At 38.2% G+C, this 19,630-nt stretch overlaps 1 protein-coding gene across 2 annotated transcripts in view; it reads left to right on the forward strand.

Moving 5' to 3' along the window:
- The first annotated feature begins 816 nt into the window (after nucleotides 1-816).
- PTGES3 (prostaglandin E synthase 3 (cytosolic)) overlaps nucleotides 817-19,630 on the forward strand; it is a 31,805-nt gene continuing 12,991 nt past the window's right edge. Inside the window, exons 1-4 of one of the 2 annotated variants that reach the window (XM_006897611.1) lie at nucleotides 817-1,043; nucleotides 18,675-18,788; nucleotides 18,896-18,965; nucleotides 19,401-19,499. In XM_006897611.1, the coding sequence (XP_006897673.1) occupies nucleotides 1,042-1,043; nucleotides 18,675-18,788; nucleotides 18,896-18,965; nucleotides 19,401-19,499 (285 nt within the window). In that variant the 5' untranslated portion in view covers nucleotides 817-1,041. The remainder of the gene's footprint in view (nucleotides 1,044-18,674; nucleotides 18,789-18,895; nucleotides 18,966-19,400; nucleotides 19,500-19,630) is intronic. The other variant, XM_006897612.1, reaches the window with a different exon arrangement.

Here is a 19,630-nt window from a genome sequence, read left to right on the forward strand (position 1 = left end):
ACCTAAACCAGTGTTTTGTGCCAAAAGCGTAAAATTAGATTGGAAACCCTCTCCCCAATTTATATGCCCATAGACACAAACTGTTCTAGTCTCTTCTCGGATGCTGACTCTCTCAACTATCTGCCCTCCCACCTGTAACCCTCCTGTCATTGTAGGGTCAAATCTCATCCTAGAAGGCAAACGCTTCCCCACCACGCATACTCAAATATCTCAAATTTCCGCTGGTCTTAGACACGGCCTCTACCCTTTGGAATAATGGTACAGTGGAGCCAGCACCCCAATTCTCCAGTGAGCCCTTTTCCCGAAGTATCACCAACACCTTGACCAGCAGCACACCGGATTTTTCATAACCCTTTTTTTTTTCTTGCGGGGGAATGTTTCTTCAGTAGTATGGCTCACGAGTGGCTAATCTTATTTTCATTTAACATTCCCAACTTTTGACCTCCTTCTACCTCAGCCTTCCTCATATGAAGTCGTTTCTCGAGTAAAAGAGCCAAGGCGCGTGGCCGGCCGGTTACCCCGCCAACGGTTTCCTACAGCGAGCACGAAGCGCGGGCGGCGAGGCGGGAACTCGCCGGCTGCGGGCCCGAGGACGATGGGCGGAGCCGCCGCCGGGAAGAATCTCGCAGGAGCTGGGAAGCTCCTCCCATCCCGTAGATAGCTCTAGAAAGCCGCGCAGGAGCCCCAAAGTAAGGACTGCGCACGCGCGGCGGCAGGGCCCGGGTATTTTGCTGCGTCACCAGCCGCCGCCCGGCCTTACCCCTCGCTCGCACGCACGTACGTTCATTCTCTGTCCTCGCGCCCCTTTTCCTACACTTTCCTTCACTCTCCGACCAGGGGAGCTGCTCTCTCTGTGCGGTGCATTCTGGGCTCCCAGGTCGAGTCCGCCGCCGCTGCCACCTTCGCCTGAGGAAAGCCAGAAGAGGCTGCAACTGGGGAGGAAAAACCTCAGGAGTCGCCACCCGAGAGGAATCAATCTCCGAGCAACTGCCACAGGAGAGGCCCGCCCACCCGTTCGCCCGTCCCCCTGCCCCGTTCACAATGTGAGTGCGACAGCCCGCCGAGGGAAGGTCGGAGCAGAAGGGAGGCCGAGGCCGCGCCGGGGGGCTGCCGGGAAGCCGCCCCCCACCATCCCCCCACCCTTCGGCGCCTCCGCTTGTTCCGCTCCATGGTGGCCAGCGTTCGTGCCTGAGGGTGGGAGCGAGCCAGGATCCTTGTTCCGGTTGCTGTTGGCGGGTGGAGGACATTTTTTCCTCCAGATGGCCGCTTTCCCCACCTCCAAACCTTTCCTTTGCTTCCCCGTGCGGTAGATTTTACTTTCTTCTTCTTGGTTGTCTTGGTTACCCGGAACTCTCTGTAACTTGGCTTTAGGCCTTAGTGAGCGTTTGGCCATGCGGGCGCCCCGGAGGCGTGGACCGTCGTGGATGGCCGCTTGGCCTTGGCAGTCCGGTTCTACCGCTCGGTCAGGACCGGGCCAGGCCCTGGGCCAGGTGCACCTGCGGTGGGTGCCACCGGGAGACCGGGTGTTCCCCGAGCGCACCACGCGGCCCTCCGCCATGAGCGACAGGTACTGCTAGGCAACTGGACGGAGGCCACGCCGCCGCCACAACTTACGGCCCACTCGGGTGTCTTGATTTTCTTAAGTATGGGCCTTACCAGGCTTGCTCTTAACTCTAATCTTTTGAAGGGAATGAAGGTTCCCAAAGCTCAGCCGTGATCCTGGCAGCCTGGAGAGGAGGTGGCCGTTGAGCAGGGCGTTTTGCACGTGCTGAGCTGAATGAATACTTTTGGCCATCATCTGTGTTGCACATTCAGTTAATGCGCTATCATTATCCTATAAAGGATTAAATAGATAAAGAACTATTTTGTTGAGCAAATTTTTGTTTATTCAGAGTTGACTACGAATTCTTGCCTTCCTTTCTCCTAAAGGATAAAGCTTTTAGCCAGATAAGATTTCATGGCACTGCCACTTCCAAGACCGTACATTCTTAGGAAAAAGCTTACCTTCTCTGATGTAAGGGTTACCTGTTTGGTTGTGTTTGGGGTACTAAATGCTCCTTAAAAAATTTTTTATGGAGAACAGATAGTTGGAAGAGGTTTTATCCTAAAAGTTAGAGTTTCTGACAAAGCAAGATTTAAAAATTTGTAGAAGTCAGAAATGGGACTAAATAATGAGCGCGAGATAACATTAAATTTTAAGTTTTGCTCAACCGTGATCTTGATGATAAGTATATTAGAAGAGAAATAGGGTGAATGAGAGATAATGCCTGAGATAAAGCATTTGTTACAAGAGACTACTTTAGAATTTTGGAGGCACCCTTCTAGATTTGAGTATTTATATGAAGTTTTGCCTTTTCCTTTGAAATTTCAATTCTAATGTGTTAGTATGGAACATAGAATAGGATTAGTGGGAAAGTTAATACTAATTTCCTGCCCACCCTAGTTGGATTTGGGGAGGTTTGTTTATAATTGAGAGCTGTAGGCTATTTTTGTAGTATATCTTTCCATGACTTCCCTTAAGGTTTCTGGTTTAGTAGTTTCCCACTATTTAAATTAGAAATTATAGTCCTTTGGCCTAGTGGCTAAGGAGTTGCTCTTCCAGCCCAGAGGTATGGAGTTTGAATCCACCAGCTGCTTCAAGGGCACTCTCCTCATGTGATTTACAACATCTGAAAACCCCCTAGAGGGAAGGGCAGCACATAACAACATACTTTTGAAAATGTTAGAAATGGAGAACATTGGTAGAGCAGTATTTCTCCTTCCCCAAGCCCAATTTTTTCATCCTCCTTCCTTACAGTACCAGTTTTTAAAGTAATAAAATGTTTAAAAACATCTTTTCGTTAGGAAATAATGTTTTTTAAATGGTATTGAAACGCAAGTGTAGGTCACATAAAATAGTTAATAGATCTCTGGTGAAATATGTAGTAATAAGAGTTTTAAAAAATAATAGAGGGACTGTTTTTGCAAAGCTGCTTCTTCATAATGAGAATTTTTTAAGAAGCCAAATAATTCTAACATTCTTTTAAAATGTTCACTGTGGGAGCTGTAGTGATTAAGAAGCTGTGCTGTATTCACAAAGACACACAGTTTAAATCCACCAGCTCCTCTGCAGAAGGTTGGGCGATCTCCTCGTGTGTGATTTACAGCTTCTGAAAACCTGCGAGAGAGTCAGCTATGGGTCAGTTCCGACTCAGCAGCACACAACATGTCATTTTGTGAAATCTAGAGATCTTATTTGAATTTATGAAAGAAACATCATAAGGGGCTCTGGTGGCCTAGTGGCTAGAAGCTGCACCACAATCCTGAAGGTGCAAGGTTTGAATCCACCAGAAGCTCTGCTGAAGAGGGGAAGGCAATCTCCTCCTGTACCAGTCGGATCCGATTTGACGGTACATACACACAAAATAATAAAAAATAAGAAACATAAAGTCAGTTATTTAATTAGAAGAGATCTTTACTTGAACCATTTATTCTTGGGAGAGGCACTTTGGTGGCATAGTGCATTCATTTCATGTTGCCCTGCCAAGCCAGATACTTCCACCGCATGACTTTGGGTTTTAGTTGTGGAAAGGGTTGGTTCATTTTGATGTCTCTATAAACTTTTTTTTTCTCTCTCATTTAAATAATGTGAAGAGACAACATACTGGATGTCTCTTATAAAGGTTTTGGGATGTACTTTTCTTAATTTGAAAGTTCTTTGTTAATGTCTTAGTTAAAATTCACTATAAGTCAACACAAATTTAACCTTGCATTAAAATCACAATTAAAAATTTACTATAAATCAGCTTACAAAAGTTTTGTCAAGTGACTTACAAAGGAGTACTCCATCACTGGCCTGCCTTAAAGGAGACTGAGCACTGCCTTCTCAAATTACCTACTCAAATCTAACCTTGCAAGGTAATAAATTGTTCAATAATATTAGTGCAGTTGTCTCTTTACCTTGACTTAGCTTTAAGGATTAAGCCGATAAAGCATATTGTTACAATGAGCTCAGTACATAGTATATAGGTAATTTCCAACTTGAAATGCATAATTGGCAAGTTAAGGATGAATAACTAATGATTGCCTTTGTACTGGATAGATTTCCTAACCAATGTAATCTGGCAACTAGATTTGTTTTTACACTCAGTTAGACTTTAACTAGAAGGGAATTAGAAACTAGATGTCTCACAATACAAGTGACTATTACATGCTAAATTAAAATTCTGGGAAATTTTATCTGTTAAAAATGGAAGTTATATAATTTTAAGGTCATAGGTAGGTAGTGATTGCCTCTTTGGGGGGGGAAACCCCTTTGTAATACAAACCTTTTCAAATCATTGTAGCTCTAAACAGACATAATATCCGAGTATAGTTGACTTGACACCATATAACAGCATATTTTGCTCTGGAAATACTGTTATTTACTGTTTGAATTGGCAGGGATTTTAAATTAACTTAAGTTTCCCCTGCTTCTACAAGACATCTTTTACTTTCCTATATTCCAGGAAGATGGCAGTTCACTATCTAGCTCTTAAAACACCAATTCATGCAGTCCTAATTAGTATTCTATGGCACTAACTCCAATAGAATTGGAACTTGAAATCTCTGATAGAAAGTGGTTTTGTTTTTTCCACATCACCAAAAAGGGAAATAAGTTTCTCAGCATCCGGGAGTTCAGCTGTACTGTATAATCTTAAGATTCTGTTTCTTTAAAACTTGGGCCACTTCCGGTGATGGGGAACTGAGGCCATACAATGTGCCTATAATGGAGGTAATAAAAGGTAGTTTTGTTTTTAAAAAAGGAATATAGTTGACTTGACTTATGAAGGAAAAATTCTATCTACTTTGGGAGAATATTAAAAGAATGCAAGCTCGAAAGTGAGACTGCAAGGTTATTGAGTTACTTGAAAGAGATTGAACTCTTGGAGGCAAGAACAACATTGGCTTATTAAATTAACCCTTGAAGGACCTATCGTTTACCACTGAGTCAGAACAGATTCACAGCTGACCCTTCAGTGAGTTTAGAGGCAGTAAATTGCATGAAACAAGATTGCTCATCTTCTGTGGAAGAGGTGGTGGGTTCAAACCACTTTCCTTTAGATTGGCAGTGTAATTCCTTTCCACTAAGTCACTAACATGACACAAATCATTGGATGAGTAGGACTTTATGAAGAAGAACGTGGCATCAGGATCCTAGGATCAACAACCTTTGTTATACAGGTGTCACAACCTTGCTTGCTAAAACTGAGGATAACTTGAAACACTTGTTGCAGATGATTAAAAACTACAGCCTGCAGTATGGATTACATCTCAGCATTAAGAAAGCATGATTCTTAACACTAGGCCAACAGGCAATATGATAGATGGACTATAGAGTGAAGTTGTTGATTATTTCATCTTGCTTGGGTCCAGTCAACATCAAAAGACATCTTTCACTGGGAAAGTCTGCTGTCAGAGTCCCTCCAGAGTAATGAAGAGCAATGATGTCGGCCTAAAGACTTACGGTGCACCTGATTCAAGCCATGGTCTTTTCAGTCACCAGCTATGCATCTGAGAACTGGACCATGAATAGGAATGACAGAAGATGGATTGCTGCCTCTGAATCTGGTGTTAGTGAAGACTGCTGAGTGTCCCATGGACAGCCAAAAGAACAAACACATAATGTCTTGGAAAAGTGCAGCCAGAATGCTCCTTATAGGCAAAGATGGCAGAACTTCTTCTCATATAGTTTAAGCATGTTGTTAGGCTGTTCCTTGGAAAGCTGGAGGGTCCATGAAAAGAGGAGGACCCTCAACCACGTGCATTGACACAGTGGCTGCAGCAATGAGATAAAGTATTATCAGATAATGCAGAAGGCACAGGAGTAGATAGGATTCAGGTCTACTGTTCATACGGTCAGCTACGAGTTGCAGTCAGCTCTTAACAAGCCACTAGTATCTTGTTTGTTGTGTACTGTAGAGTTGGAACCGACCCATAGCTGAGCAGGTTTTTAGAGACAGTTAATTGCACAGGAGGAGATTGTCTCCTTCTGCCACAGAGCCTTGAACTGGGTGCCTTTGAGATTGCAGTGCAGCTTCTAGGCCACCAGAGCATAGAGGTTCACAACCATGTTTGTGTTTCTTGCCTTGATATCTTTTCGCTGCTGCTGCTGCTGCTAGTCAATTTTAATTCAGATTTTGGGTCCACACAATATTTTGTGAATTTATTGTTCAGATAAATAAGAACGATTTATTTTTTTATTTATTTTTTTTTTCCTTTTTTAACGCTTCACAAATTTGCGTGTCATCCTTGCGCAGGGGCCATGCTAATCTTCTCTGTATCGTTCCAATTTTTAGTATATGTGCTGCCGAAGCAAGCACAGAACAATTTATTTTTTATTAGCTGCTGTCTAAGCTATCTAGTGCCCCTGTCAGAGAAATACCACAAGTGAGTGACTATCAGTTACAGGGGAAGGATGTTGATGTCCTCTCCAGAGGAAGGCCCTTGTTTCTTCATGAGTTGCTACTCATGGACAATATTCACAAGACCTGTATTGGCAGTCCTGTCATGCTCTGTTCTTTTTATCTTGTAATTTGTCTCAAAATATATTTTACACTATTGATTAGCATATCAAAGATAGTCTGTTGCTAAATTGGAATTATAACCATAGATGTAGTAGTTTTTACAATGTGTTTTGAAGGAACATAATTCATAGCATTCTACCCTGCCCCGCTTCATGCTCTTGATTATGCAAACCACATTTAGTGGTTTCATCACAGTAATCCTGCGTCTTAATGCCAAGTCCAACATCTCATCTTCTGAATGATCTAAGTCAAATATACATTGAGACCATTCTTTAAACCTATGAAATCTAAATTTTGAGTTACTGGTTTCCAGTTTAAGCAGTGGCTTTGCCCTGGATTCAGCCCTGGGCTTCAGCTCTCTCTTTTATGTCCTTTTGGATGGCAACTCTGCTTCATCAGATTTGGACAGTCCCTTGTCTTGAGTAGCAACCCTGCCTCCTTACTATGCCCAATTCTTCTTCTTATACATAATAACCTTCACCTTTGAACAGTAGTCCTGCCCTCTTTGCTTCCCTTTTAACAGGAGTTCCACTCTCTGGAACCTAGTTAGTGAGGATCCATTTGTTTGAAGTTGCACTCTGAAATGAGAAGGTTCTACTTCCCATCAGTTCTGCTAATCTTCAGGAATAGCTCATGGAGGATAAGAATTCTGTAGCATTTGAAGAGGCAGATTGTCTCCTTTCATTTACTTGTCTCTTTCAATCTAAGTTTGTGAGGTTTTGGCTGTGATGGTTAGTCCATCAGTCATAGGTTAACTCTGTTTAACAGAAGATTGTATGACCTTATCAAGTTGTACTTGACACTAAACATTTGGGATAATTAAGGCAAATTCTTTGCCACTGCATAAAAAGAATTGTGATGATTTTTTGTGGTGGTGTGTTTTTTACGCCTCACCAGAAGCACATTTAATATCCACATTTCTAGTAACATTCTGTCGCTTGTGCCATATTTATTTAAGATGTTAAGAGTGTTTGAAGCTCTTCTCACTTCTAAGCTCTCACCAGATTGTCGTTGCTATTAGTAATTATAACAGCAGTCTCTTAAAGGCAACAGGTAGAGGGGAAAGCCTACTGGTTTTAAATAAAAATTAATTCCAATTTATAATAACTTTACAGATAAGAGAACTACTTCAGCATTTCCGAAGCTGTAAATCTTTATAGTCACAGACCGCCACATAATTTCTGGGTTGGTGATTTCAAACTACTGACCTTTTTGATCTGCAACTGAGTGCTCAAAACCTATGCTGCTTAACTTCAACTGTTGTTAAATGATGGAAGGTTAGCTCTGGCTCATTATGACCCCACATTGTGTGTACTTTTTAACAACAGCTTGCTGTTGAGTTAGAACCACCTCAAATCTGGCTCTTCCAGTGGGTTTACGTGAGGTTGTAAATTGCAGGTAAGGGAATTACCCGTCTCTCTCCATCAGATCCACACAGTGGTGGATTTGAATCACCAAGGAGTTGCCTCTTTTGGGTTAGCAGCAAAACTCTCCACCTATTTCAGCATAACTGCACTACCTATATCAGCTTCCGCCCAATTCCAAAACTAACTTTTTTGGTCTCTATTAGAGTAGCACTCTACTTTTCTAGGACCAAATTCTGACTTAAAAGTGCTACAATAATAAATACCACAAGAGTAAGATAGTTGTCACTTTAGCTTTGGGTTCATTAGAAATAGCCATTTAGTCTTGGCATCTGTCTTCCTCAATCTCACTTGTCTCTTTTGCTTGCTCAGTAACATTTGAGACAGCTGATTCCTGAATGGATTAAAATCAAAGGCATAGAGATTAGAATTTACAACACATATTTGAGGACATAATTTGGTCCATAACAGCTGCCGTTAAGTAGAAGCCCTAACTCAGAAACCTTATTATGGAGCTTTGCTTGTCCTGTAGAAGAGCCATGAATTGAAACAACTTTGGTTTGTGGGTTTATCCCGGTAATCACCAAAAATCCAGTTTTGCAAATGTAAAGGAGATGAATGTTCACTTTTAAGTTTGTCTTTAGTGCCTTGGAAGCAGGAGTGGCATCCACTTGCTAAACAACATGCCTCTGGAAACTGTGAACTTTGATAAATAGCAGTAGTTGTAGAGGGGCTTTAGGCCTTTTGTTCATAGGGTTGCTAAGAGCCTCTCACCAAGAAGGCAATCAACAATAGCAACTTAGTGCCTTAATGTACCTTGGGGCACAATTTGGGATCTCTAACATTGTATGTTTATCACTTCATCTTCACAGGATTTCTATTATAGTATTAGCACATATCTTTACGTTTCCTTGAATAAAGAATGTGTGAGTTTTATACTGACATTGTTGACTAAACTTTTCTGATAACCAGCAAAGAAAAACAACTCAATTTATGAACCCAGGATTGTTTTTTTATTTTTATATAGCAGTTACCAACTTTTTCTTTTTTGTTATCTCAAAGATGACAAAGCTTCACCTCATATACTTTGGACATGTTGTTAGGAGAGGCTATTCCTTGGATAAGGACATCATGTTTGGAAAAATCAATGAAAGAGGTAGAACCTCAATCAGATGAATTGACACAGTAACTGCTACTTGAGTATGTCAGATGATGAGGGTGACACTGCTTAGGACAGAGTTCATATTATTCACAGGGTCACTATGAGTTGTATTCCATTTGATGGCACTAAAAACTTTTTTTTTTTTTCTTTTTTTTTTTCTTTTTTTGGTACTGTTTCCATCCTCCCCCCACCCCAGTGTTTAGGACTTTTTTTTTTCCCCCTACTATTTTTAAAGATACTCGAATATAGAAAAGATTCACTAATTTTGTTTCGATGACTTTTCTTCATTGTTGTTGTGTTGATTGCTGTTGAGTCGAGCACGACTCATAGTGACCCTATGACCAAAAGACCTGAAGCCTTTCTATAACTATCATTTCTCAAAGGTGTTTCCAGAGGCATGTTTAGGAAGTGGATGACTCTTCATAGGAATGAATACTTTTATTCCTATACCCAAAATGTTTTCACCCCATATTATGTCTAGGAATCCCAGGGGATGGTAGTCAAATGGTTAAGCTCTAAACTATTAGCCCAAAGATTGGTAATTGGCCCACCCAGAAGCACCTTGAAAAACAATCATAGTGATCTGTTTCTGAAAGGTTACAGCCTTGAAAACTTTGCAGGGAGCTGGAGTTATTCCATGGCAACAGATAACAAAAAAGTAGTCATCTTGTTAATGTTGTTTTCACAATTTAGAGCGATTCAGACAAACACAATGCTGCTTGACAAATAAGAGGGTTAAAATGTCTGTGATGCTATGTATTACTGTTCTGTACAACTCATAACTGACCTAAAAGCCATAAACCAGAAGGGAAAAGATAGCCTATTTTTCTCCCACAGAGCGACTAGTGAATTTGAACCACCTGCCGTTGGGTTGGCGACATAGCTCTTTACCAGTAGGCTTCAAAACACCGTAACCTGTAATATACCAACTATTTATATCAGAAGAAAGATGTACTATAACTTGTGATGAATCTGATTTCCCAATGTTTTGTTTTGTTTTGTGCGGGTTTGTTTGTTTTTAGTTTTTGGTTACAATTTTAACTAATGAATATAAATTTAAGGGATAAATTTCTTTAAATCTGTTTTGTTGACTGCTATATGTATCCCTAGAATTTCAGAACAGTACCTGGAACCATGTGCAAAAAACATTTAATATTTAAAAATCTCCAGTCAAATGTTAAAGTACATTTAAGTGGTGCTTAACTGAGAGTTGAGATTAAATGGAATCTAGTGTTGATCTTGTGCTGAATTAATTGGAAGACAGATTGTTGGCCAGTGATTGAGCAGTAGACTTTTAAAGAATCCATTATAAATAAAAGCTTTGAGTGTTTTTGGGGTGGTTTGTGTCCGTGTCGTCGTCCGTCCTGTCTCCCCCCCGCCCCGGTTTATATTCTCTTGAGACTTTGCTGTGTTTAGGAAGTCTAGAAAAGAGTCAGAACACACATCCCCTGCTTTTTTCCAAAGCTCACATTATGCTCTTCGTGAGGTGGGGAGTTGGAAAAGAGTATACCCTCTTTTCTCAAAATACCTCAAAAAGGAGTTTCACTCTAAAAAAAAAAATGAGCATTTGTTTTTCAGCAAGCTGTTGAAGAGGAGAGTGGTATCTCCAAGCTCTTTTCTTGGGAACAGTAGTCAGCTTCCTACCATTAAACTATGACAGCTTTGAACTGTCCTTATGAACACTTTGTTACTGCTGTTGCTTTTACGTTTTGTGTGTTGATGGAATTATTTTGGATCTGGGAACTAAAAAGTTTCCCTATAATACTAATTTATCAAATAGTAACAGTGATTGGTTTGTTAAAGATTTTGGAGACACAGTAAAATAAAATTAAAAGATTAGATTGCTAGAAGACTCAAAGCAGAGTGATACAGAAATAATGGAAAATGAGAGTAGAGTATGATGATTATGTATACTCCTACCCTCTGCCCATATTTGAATTGTTATGACATTGACTAGGATGTTCAGGCCTTTAATTGCATTCTGGGTGTTTAGCTTTGCTTCACTAAATTTTGATGTACAGACCTCAAAGTTTTTTAGGCTTTCTTTGTGAGAGTCTTGAGTAACTACTTATACAGACTTCTGGAGTTTGGAAGTGCAACAGAAAGGGGAACTCAAGATGTTGGAACTATGGTGAAAGTATTAGTTGTTAGAGCTAAGAGTCATATAGGCTGCAAATTTCTATTATATCAAATACTCTTTGGATTACCTGTTGCTTCTTTTTGTATTCCTCTAGTGTTGGAATTCTTCCATGCTGTCCTCCCAAAATCGTCCCATTTGTTTTTGATTCACCTTTCTGTTAGTAAAATTTACATTTAGTAAAATATCAAAATTGCGATAATTGGATAATTTTTCTTAGCAGTCCTTCCCCTCCTCCTTAACAATGATAAAAAGATTCTTTATAATAGTGAAAATTTGCAAGAGGCTAAGTGTTTTAGATAAAGTTCTTAAAACTTGGTACCTGATACTCTATTCTTTCTTCTCCTCTCCCTCCCCTATGTTATAGCAGATAGCTTTATTTAAAATGTGTGCTCTGGTGAAAGTGAGCTGAGGCTCGGTTGATGTGAACCACTGCTCTCGTCTTAAAAAAGGAGATCCTTTTATTTTTTTTTTTTTTTAGTAATATCTCTAAAACTTTAGAGACTATTTAACATATAGATGTTGATACACATTGAAACCCAAATAAATCCCATGGTTTATCACTCTGAATGTTCGCTTTGGGAAGAATACCCTGCTTGTCTGTGGTACTTTAGTAGTTTAGACTGAAAAGCTTAGAGATCAAACTTAGTTTTTATTTATTGTAGAAGTTGTAGAAGTTTATTTATTATAGCCAGTGTGTCACAGATTTCCTTGTGGACCTCAGCAGGTTAACTAGTAGTATGAATTCAGAGCTAAGGAATTACTTGAGTCTTGGTTTATGTAAATTTACAATCCACATTCCATGTTAATGAAAGTAGACAGTGTTTTGTGGTTGCCCTTTTTAAAAAATTGATTTTAAAAGTTCATATACATTGTTTCACACTATTTTTTTTTCTTCACACTATTCTTTATTCACATTTTGTTCATATAAGCATTCTCATGGATTCTCATTTGTAGACCCTGCCATTTTCATATGCACATTGATTAGTTTCTAAATTTGGTTAAGTTAGCATTGAAACTACAAAATTGTTCCTGATATTTAGTACTTTTATAGTGTAAGCTTGTTTTTCTGAAGCAAAGACATTTCTTAAGGTTCTTGCTGCCTGTTTCAGCGTTTGAAGAAGGCCCTTCTATACCTTTATAATTGTAATAGATGGGGGAAAAAACAGCTACAACTCCTTTTCATTTTTAAACCTTAAGCCACATACCAAGTTTCTGTTCCCAAATTTTGTAGGATATTTTAAACTGCATTCTATTAACAGAGTTTTGTAAGCATAATTAAGTTGAAATAAAATTCTTAAAAAGTGAAAATTTTGCTTTCTCCAGATCTTTTGGAGAATGACCTCTCAGTGGGATATATGTTTTCTAATAAAATTTTTACTTTCACCTTTGAAAATGGAATAAGAGCAATGAGAACAGAACAAAATATTGAAGGTGATGGGAATCTTTAAAGAGGTGACATTTAGTATGTGAACTATCATAGCTCCTTTTTTTAAAATTTTATTGTTACTTTTACTGACATTTGTTGGAAAGATTGCAGAGTAAGTTTGGTTTTGTGGATATGTTTACAGAATATACTAATATGAATGTAGGAATAATATTTTAGCCAGTTTTGGGAGATTTTTTTGCCATTAAACTTTGTTAGAACACCTCTGTTTTTCAATTGTACTTGTCATTTTCTACATACTAAACTTTTATTCAATTTCTATCAATTAAAAAATTCTAATGGCAGCAATGAAGAATCTTTTTTTTTTGTTAACTGGGGGGGAAGAAAATGGAACAATGGATGAATGAATAGATCTAACTTTCCTGTAAACTTGTTAAAATCATAAAGTAAAAAAAATCCTAAAAAATAAAAATACCTGGTATTTGAAAATAACTGTGAGATATCATCGCACCCCAAAAAGAATAGCAAAATGCAACAGAGCAGCAAACAACAAATGCTGGCGAGGTTGTAGAGAAACGGGAACCCTTATTCACTGTTGGTGGGAAGGTAAAATGGTGCAACCACTATGGAAGGCAGTATAGAACTTTATCCAAAAGTTGGAAATAATCCACCAGATGCTCTACTGGAGAAGGAGGGACAGTCTCCTATACCAGTCATCTCTGATTTGATGGCGCGCGCGGGCGCGCACACACACACACACACACAAATTTTTTTAAAACTCAGAAAATTAGAAATAGAAATACCATTTGACCCAGCATTTCGAATACTGGGAATATAGCCTAAAGAAACCAGAACTGCCACCCAAGCAGATAAATACACATCCATGTTTATTGCTGCTTTGTTCACAATAGCAAAGAGTTGGAAACAACTCAAGTGCCCATCTGCAAACAAATGGATAGAGAAGCTGTGGTATATTCACACAATGGAATAATATGAAGCACTGAAAAACAAAAATTTCATTAAGTATTATACATAAAGGGTGACCCTGGAAGGACATTATGCTGAGTGAAATATCTCAGTCACAAAAAGACAAATATTGCATAATGGCACTGTTATAAAACAGGACTGACATGGAGCTGGGGGGGGGGATTAAGAGGGGATAAATAATGTACACAGCATTGAAACAGATGAGGGAGAGAACTGTATAAAAGGAATATATGATTAGGTGTATACTAGAGTCCAGAATAAGAGCTGCATAATCATAAGGGAAGGGACTGTATTAAAACAATGAAAGAACTTTTTTCCCCAAAGAAAAAAAGCAAACTGAGGATGAGGGGGCAGGGAGGAAAATGTACAACAATGAATGAATGGAAATCCAAGTTCTTTATAAACTTAAAATCTCAATTAAAAATACAGCTGAAGCTCTGAAAAAAAAATTCTGGTATTTGGAAACAAAGCTCTCATTCTGTCCTTTTAAGACAGGCTGACAGAAACTTGAAACTGTAGAAGAGAATTTTAGGTTACATGGTTTAGTTGTGTTTGAGTTTGCTTACTGTTCTTAATGTTGAACTTGTAAATACTTCTGTGAAGAGCATGGAATGTCCCACAGTAAGTTCTGCCCACCTTTAAAGTTAGTATGCAGTAAAGAAGATTGTCTGCCTTAGATTTATATTACTGTTACTACTACTACAATCATTAGGAATTTTAATATAGAAGCCAATGTTATTTTAAAAAATAGAGTTTAAAGGAACAAATTAAAAGTTGGAATTTTAGTACAAGGGAATGTGTGGGCAAAATCTTGAATGATTCAAGATTTATCAAAAGGAGATAGAAGAAATACATAGTAGAAAAAACAAACAAAGAAATGCATAGTAACTGTACCAAAAAAGAATTGGTTGATACTGGTAGCATGTGATCAAGAACCAGTGGTAATGAAGAAAGACATTCAAAGCAGCACTGAAGACATGGGTCAAAAAATGAGGCCCTAGAAATTGATGGAATGCTAATTGACAAGGTTTTCAACAAAGAGATGTAGCCATTGACCTATTTATTCACTAGTCTGTGCCAACAAATTAGAAAGACGTGGTCACCTGACTAGAAGAGAGGTGTATTCCCATTCTAAAAAAGAGATCCAACAAAATGTGGGCGTTACTGAATATTATAATTAATATCACCGACAACAACTAAAATCTTACTGAAGATTCTTCAGAACAGCTGGAACAACATCAGCAGTTTGATAACTACCAGAAATTCAAACTCAATTCAGAAGATGCTCTTGCACCAGGGAGGTCTTCGCTGACATCAGGTAGATCTTGGCTGAAGGCATGAAATACCAGAAAAATGTTTACTTAATGCTTTGTTGCCTGGGTAAAGTCACTGACAGTAAAGGTCATGGAAATCTCAGAACTCATACATGTTCTCATACAAAACTTTTATTTAGACCAAGAAACAGTTACCTGACCAGAACAAGAGATCACTACATGGTTTAAAATTAGAAAAGATGGGTGTCAAAGTTGTATCCTTTCTCTCCTATTTGGTCTATTGGGAGCTCTGGTGGTGAGGAGCTATACTACTGACACAAAGACACCAGCGCTCTGTGGGAGAACGATGGGCAGTCTCCTCCCTAGTGATTTTTACTGTCTCAAAACCTAGAGTTTTAGTTATGAATATACAACGACAGCATTGCTATTTGTGGTATCAAGATTGGAAGGAAACTTATCAATAATCTGATAGGCAGATGACATAATTTGTAGAAAGTAAAGAGGATTTAAAGCACTTGCTGAAGAATAGACTACAGCTTTAATATGAATTACAGCTCAACATTAAGAAAACAAATTAAAAAAACTCAAAAATTCGTGATAGGTAACATCTTGATAGATGGAGAAAAGATAGAAGTTGTCATAGATTTAATTTTTACTTGGATGTGTAATAAACACCCCTGGTAAACAGCAGTCATGAAATAAAAACATGTTGTATTGAGAAAATAGGCATCTGAAAGTTGGATAATGAATAAAGATGACAGAAGAATCTGTGCTTTCAACTTGTGTTGGATTAGAGTACTGAATTATCTCAAGAACCAACAGGTCTGTCTTGGAGGGAGTGCAACCAGAATGCTCTTAACATGAAGCTGGAGTCTTGGATACTTTGAATGAACATGTCAGGAGGCAGTAGGCCTTGGAAAAAGACTTGGTGGAGATGGTGGAGGGACAGAAAAAGAGGAGGAAGACCCTCAACAAAATGGATTGACACAGTGGGTTTGAACACACCACGTTTACTCCCTTACGCCAAGAGGACTCAGTAAAGTGCTACTGATTGGAATCTTCAGGAAATTATTTTACTTGAGGGTTTAGCCAGATTAGTTTATTAAATTGTTGCAAAAGCATTTTATTTACCAGAGTTGAGATTGTCACTTGTGAAACATTAGAAAAAAATTCTTTTACTAAGCAGATTTTTATGTTTACTACAAAAATATACTAAAATGAATGTGTCCATTACTCAGTTTTAACTGTTACCACAGGGTCAGTGATCTGGATAGCAATAGCAAGTAGATACAGTTTAACCAAGCAACAGTTTTTAGCATTTTACAGTAAATATAATTGGACCATTAATATGGGAGGTAAACTTTTTTATTAATCATTTCTTGTGTCTTAAATGAAAAGATTTTATTTTTTAGTTCTTAAATGCTAAATTTCCTAAATAGTCTGGGTTATTCCAAAGGAAGAAAACATAAGATGTCAAAATATTGATGTCTTTAAAGTTATTTTCAGATACCCCTAAAAAAGTCAATAGTATGGAATTCTTATTTAATCCTAATTAAGATTTAAGACTTTAGTCATATTACTTTATCCCTTTTAACCTTTCCTAAAATATTTTAAAACATACCTCTTGGGCTTCATCCTCTTATGTGAAGCTTTTCATAAAAGCAATATTGTACACATCTATCAAAGTTAACAATTTAGGGAGCTCTTGTTGACCTACTGGCAAGAAACTGCACTGCAGTCCTTAAGGTATGTGGTTTGATTCCACCAGATACTCCGCTGGAAGAAGAGGGACAGTCTCCTGTGTCGGTTGGATCCAATTTGACAGCACACAACACAAAAAGGGGTGGGGGAAGATTTTTTTTAAAAAACAACAACAATCTGTGTGTATATATTCCATCTATATCCATATCATTGTATGTCTAATTCTTTTCATTCATTTGACTGAAGAAAGAGACCCACATTCACAATTGTACTTCTTGGCTAAATCTCTTTTAAGGTAATTCTCAAATTTTAAGTCTTTTAATATACGGCAGGGATTCCCCCCATTCTTTCATGTAATTGTTGTTAAGTGCTGTTGAGTCGCGGGCGACTCACAGCAACCGAGGGAGAGTCCTCAACACTTGGGTGCCTTTCATCCTCTCTCCAGGTTCATAGGGTTTCCAGAGGCAAGCTATTATGGAAGTGGAAGAAACCACGTTTTAGATTACTGTCTGGAATAATTTAACTTTCAGTGATTCCTTTTCCTCATATTTTCTTAAGATCAAGATTAATAAAGTAATTTTTGGTGGTAGTGTTGACTGTGACTCTTAGAGACCCTTTGAACAACAGATTTGATCTTGCCCTATCCTGTGTCATTCTCATGATCTCTGATATAATTGAACCTATTGTTAAAATCACAATGTCAGTCCATCTTGGTGAGAGTCTTCCTCTCTCACACTGATTCTCCACCCTTCTAAACTTGATCTTTTCCAAGGACTCGCTGCTCCTAACAGCCCAGAGTTTGTGAGACAAAGCTTAATCATCCTTGCCGCCAAGTAGCATCTGGTTGCACATTCTTTAGTACGTATTTGTCAGCACTCCATGGAATATTCAGTACTGTTATCCAATACCACATTTCAAAGGCAGCGATTCTTCTGTTCTCTTACTTTCAGATGTAAAGCAAGTAATTAAAAAAGACCTTGAATCAGGTGCACCTTAGTTTATGTATTGTAGGGGTTGCAAAGTGACCGATTTTTTTTTCCTTTGATTTTCTTCCTCATTGATTAGCTGAAGTTCCTCTGTAAAGACATTTCCTCCCAACTAGAGTATTATCCATTTATCATAAATAAAGGTTCAAAAAAAGCAAGGAAGAATATGCAGTTTATATGTATATGGGTAGGAATCTGATCAGTGACTCCAGGGCCGGTGATGAAATATTTAAATGCTCAGCTTTTAAGATTAGCAGTTTGAACCCATGCAGTGGCTTCACAGGGAAAAAGACAAGCTGCTTTTGTAAGAATTGCTAGGTCCATAACCACCATACATTGTAGAATGGAACTGCCTTACAGGTTTCCCTCGTATATGTCGTTTATTAGAGTAGATTGCTAGGGATTGCTTTCTAAGTGACTGGTGGATGTCAGCTTTTAACCTTACAGTTAGTAGGCATGCTTGCTTTACCTTTGTGCCACCAGATTATCCTGTAAAGATGACAATTTAGAAAACCCTGTGGAGCAGTTCTGCTCTGTCCCATAGGATCACTGAATCACAGTCAACTTTATAGCCGGAAAGACATATCATGATCATCCACCCCTGTCGCCCCATACCCCCTCAAAAAATTCCTTTTATGATAAGAAGTCTTCAGGTGAGGACTTTTTGTTTTACTTTTTAAGATGACTGATTTGGGGTTTTGTTTTGTTCGGGGGGGCTTGACTCCCCTCCCCCCCCCATTTCCCTCACATGTCTAGCATTCTTAGTATAGATGTTGGATGATATCAGTTGGCCGTGATTTAGTTCTTCTTTATTAATTCTGTAAGTTTGCCTTTTGGGAGTAGCACTGAATGTGCTCTGTACTAGGTAAAAGGTTAATTACCCTCTTGTTAGGAAATAAATGAATGTTCTAGAACTACACTTTCTGAAGAACCAATGTTGTAATTTGGAGTGTACGTCTTCGGGAATGAATATTGTTTCACTTTAAAATTTATTAAACTGGCTAAAATAATTGGTGCTATAATGGAGGTGGGGGGGTGAATAAATATATTTACTACATGCTAAAACTTGGAGATTATATAACTACCCACTTAATGCTGTCTGAATGACTATCTAACCTTATTGCCTTGTAGGCAGCCTGCTTCTGCAAAATGGTACGATCGAAGGGACTATGTCTTTATTGAATTTTGTGTTGAAGACAGTAAAGATGTTAATGTAAATTTTGAGAAATCAAAACTTACCTTCAGGTAATTAACACTTTTGAATCATTAGAATAAAATGCAAATTTCAGATACTTTTTTCATTGACGTTACTCCCTGTCCTTATAGAGGCATATTTTCTCTTTTTTTAACAGTTGCCTTGGAGGAAGTGATAATTTTAAACATTTAAATGAAATTGATCTTTTTCATTGTATTGATCCAAATGTAAGTACTCTGGTTTTCAGTTGGGAGGAAACATAAACTTCAGACATTTTTAGTAGTAAAAAGTAATTTTCTTTTTAGCAGTTGAGAAGCAAATTAAGAATGTTTTGCATAAAAAAGAAAGCATTTTGCAATATTCCCCCCCCCCCTTTGTTATTTCTCAGCATAGTCTTTTATTCTATACTCGGGGTTTTTATTCTAGAGACTAAGGATAGAATCATTAAAGTGATCTATAATTGTATCATACTTAGAAGTTTTTTGTGGGTGTTTTCTAATTTGTGAAATGCTTAATTTTAGGGTGTTTCTTTAAGAGTTAAGGAAAAGTAGAAAGGTGAGATGAAGAATAGCAAAAGTTACTTTTTTTTTTTTTTTTTTCAAAAGTTACTTTCTATCCTTAAATGATACTGGAGAAAAATGGTGCTTTTGTTTTCTTTTTAGGATTCTAAGCATAAAAGAACGGACAGATCAATCTTATGTTGTTTACGAAAAGGTGAATCTGGTCAGTCATGGCCAAGGTTAACAAAAGAAAGAGCCAAGGTAGGTCTCTCTTGTTTGAGAGTTAAATATATCTATTTTTAAGTATTGAGAGGTATTACCTACTTGGTATATAAGGAACATAGTCTTTTTCTTAACAAAATACTATTAAGCTTGTTATATTTTTATCTAAT

Source organism: Elephantulus edwardii, unplaced genomic scaffold, assembly GCF_000299155.1.
Source record: "Elephantulus edwardii isolate Elephantulus edwardi_28Jun2011 unplaced genomic scaffold, EleEdw1.0 scaffold00212, whole genome shotgun sequence".
In the NCBI taxonomy this organism is placed as follows: Eukaryota; Metazoa; Chordata; class Mammalia; order Macroscelidea; family Macroscelididae; genus Elephantulus; species Elephantulus edwardii.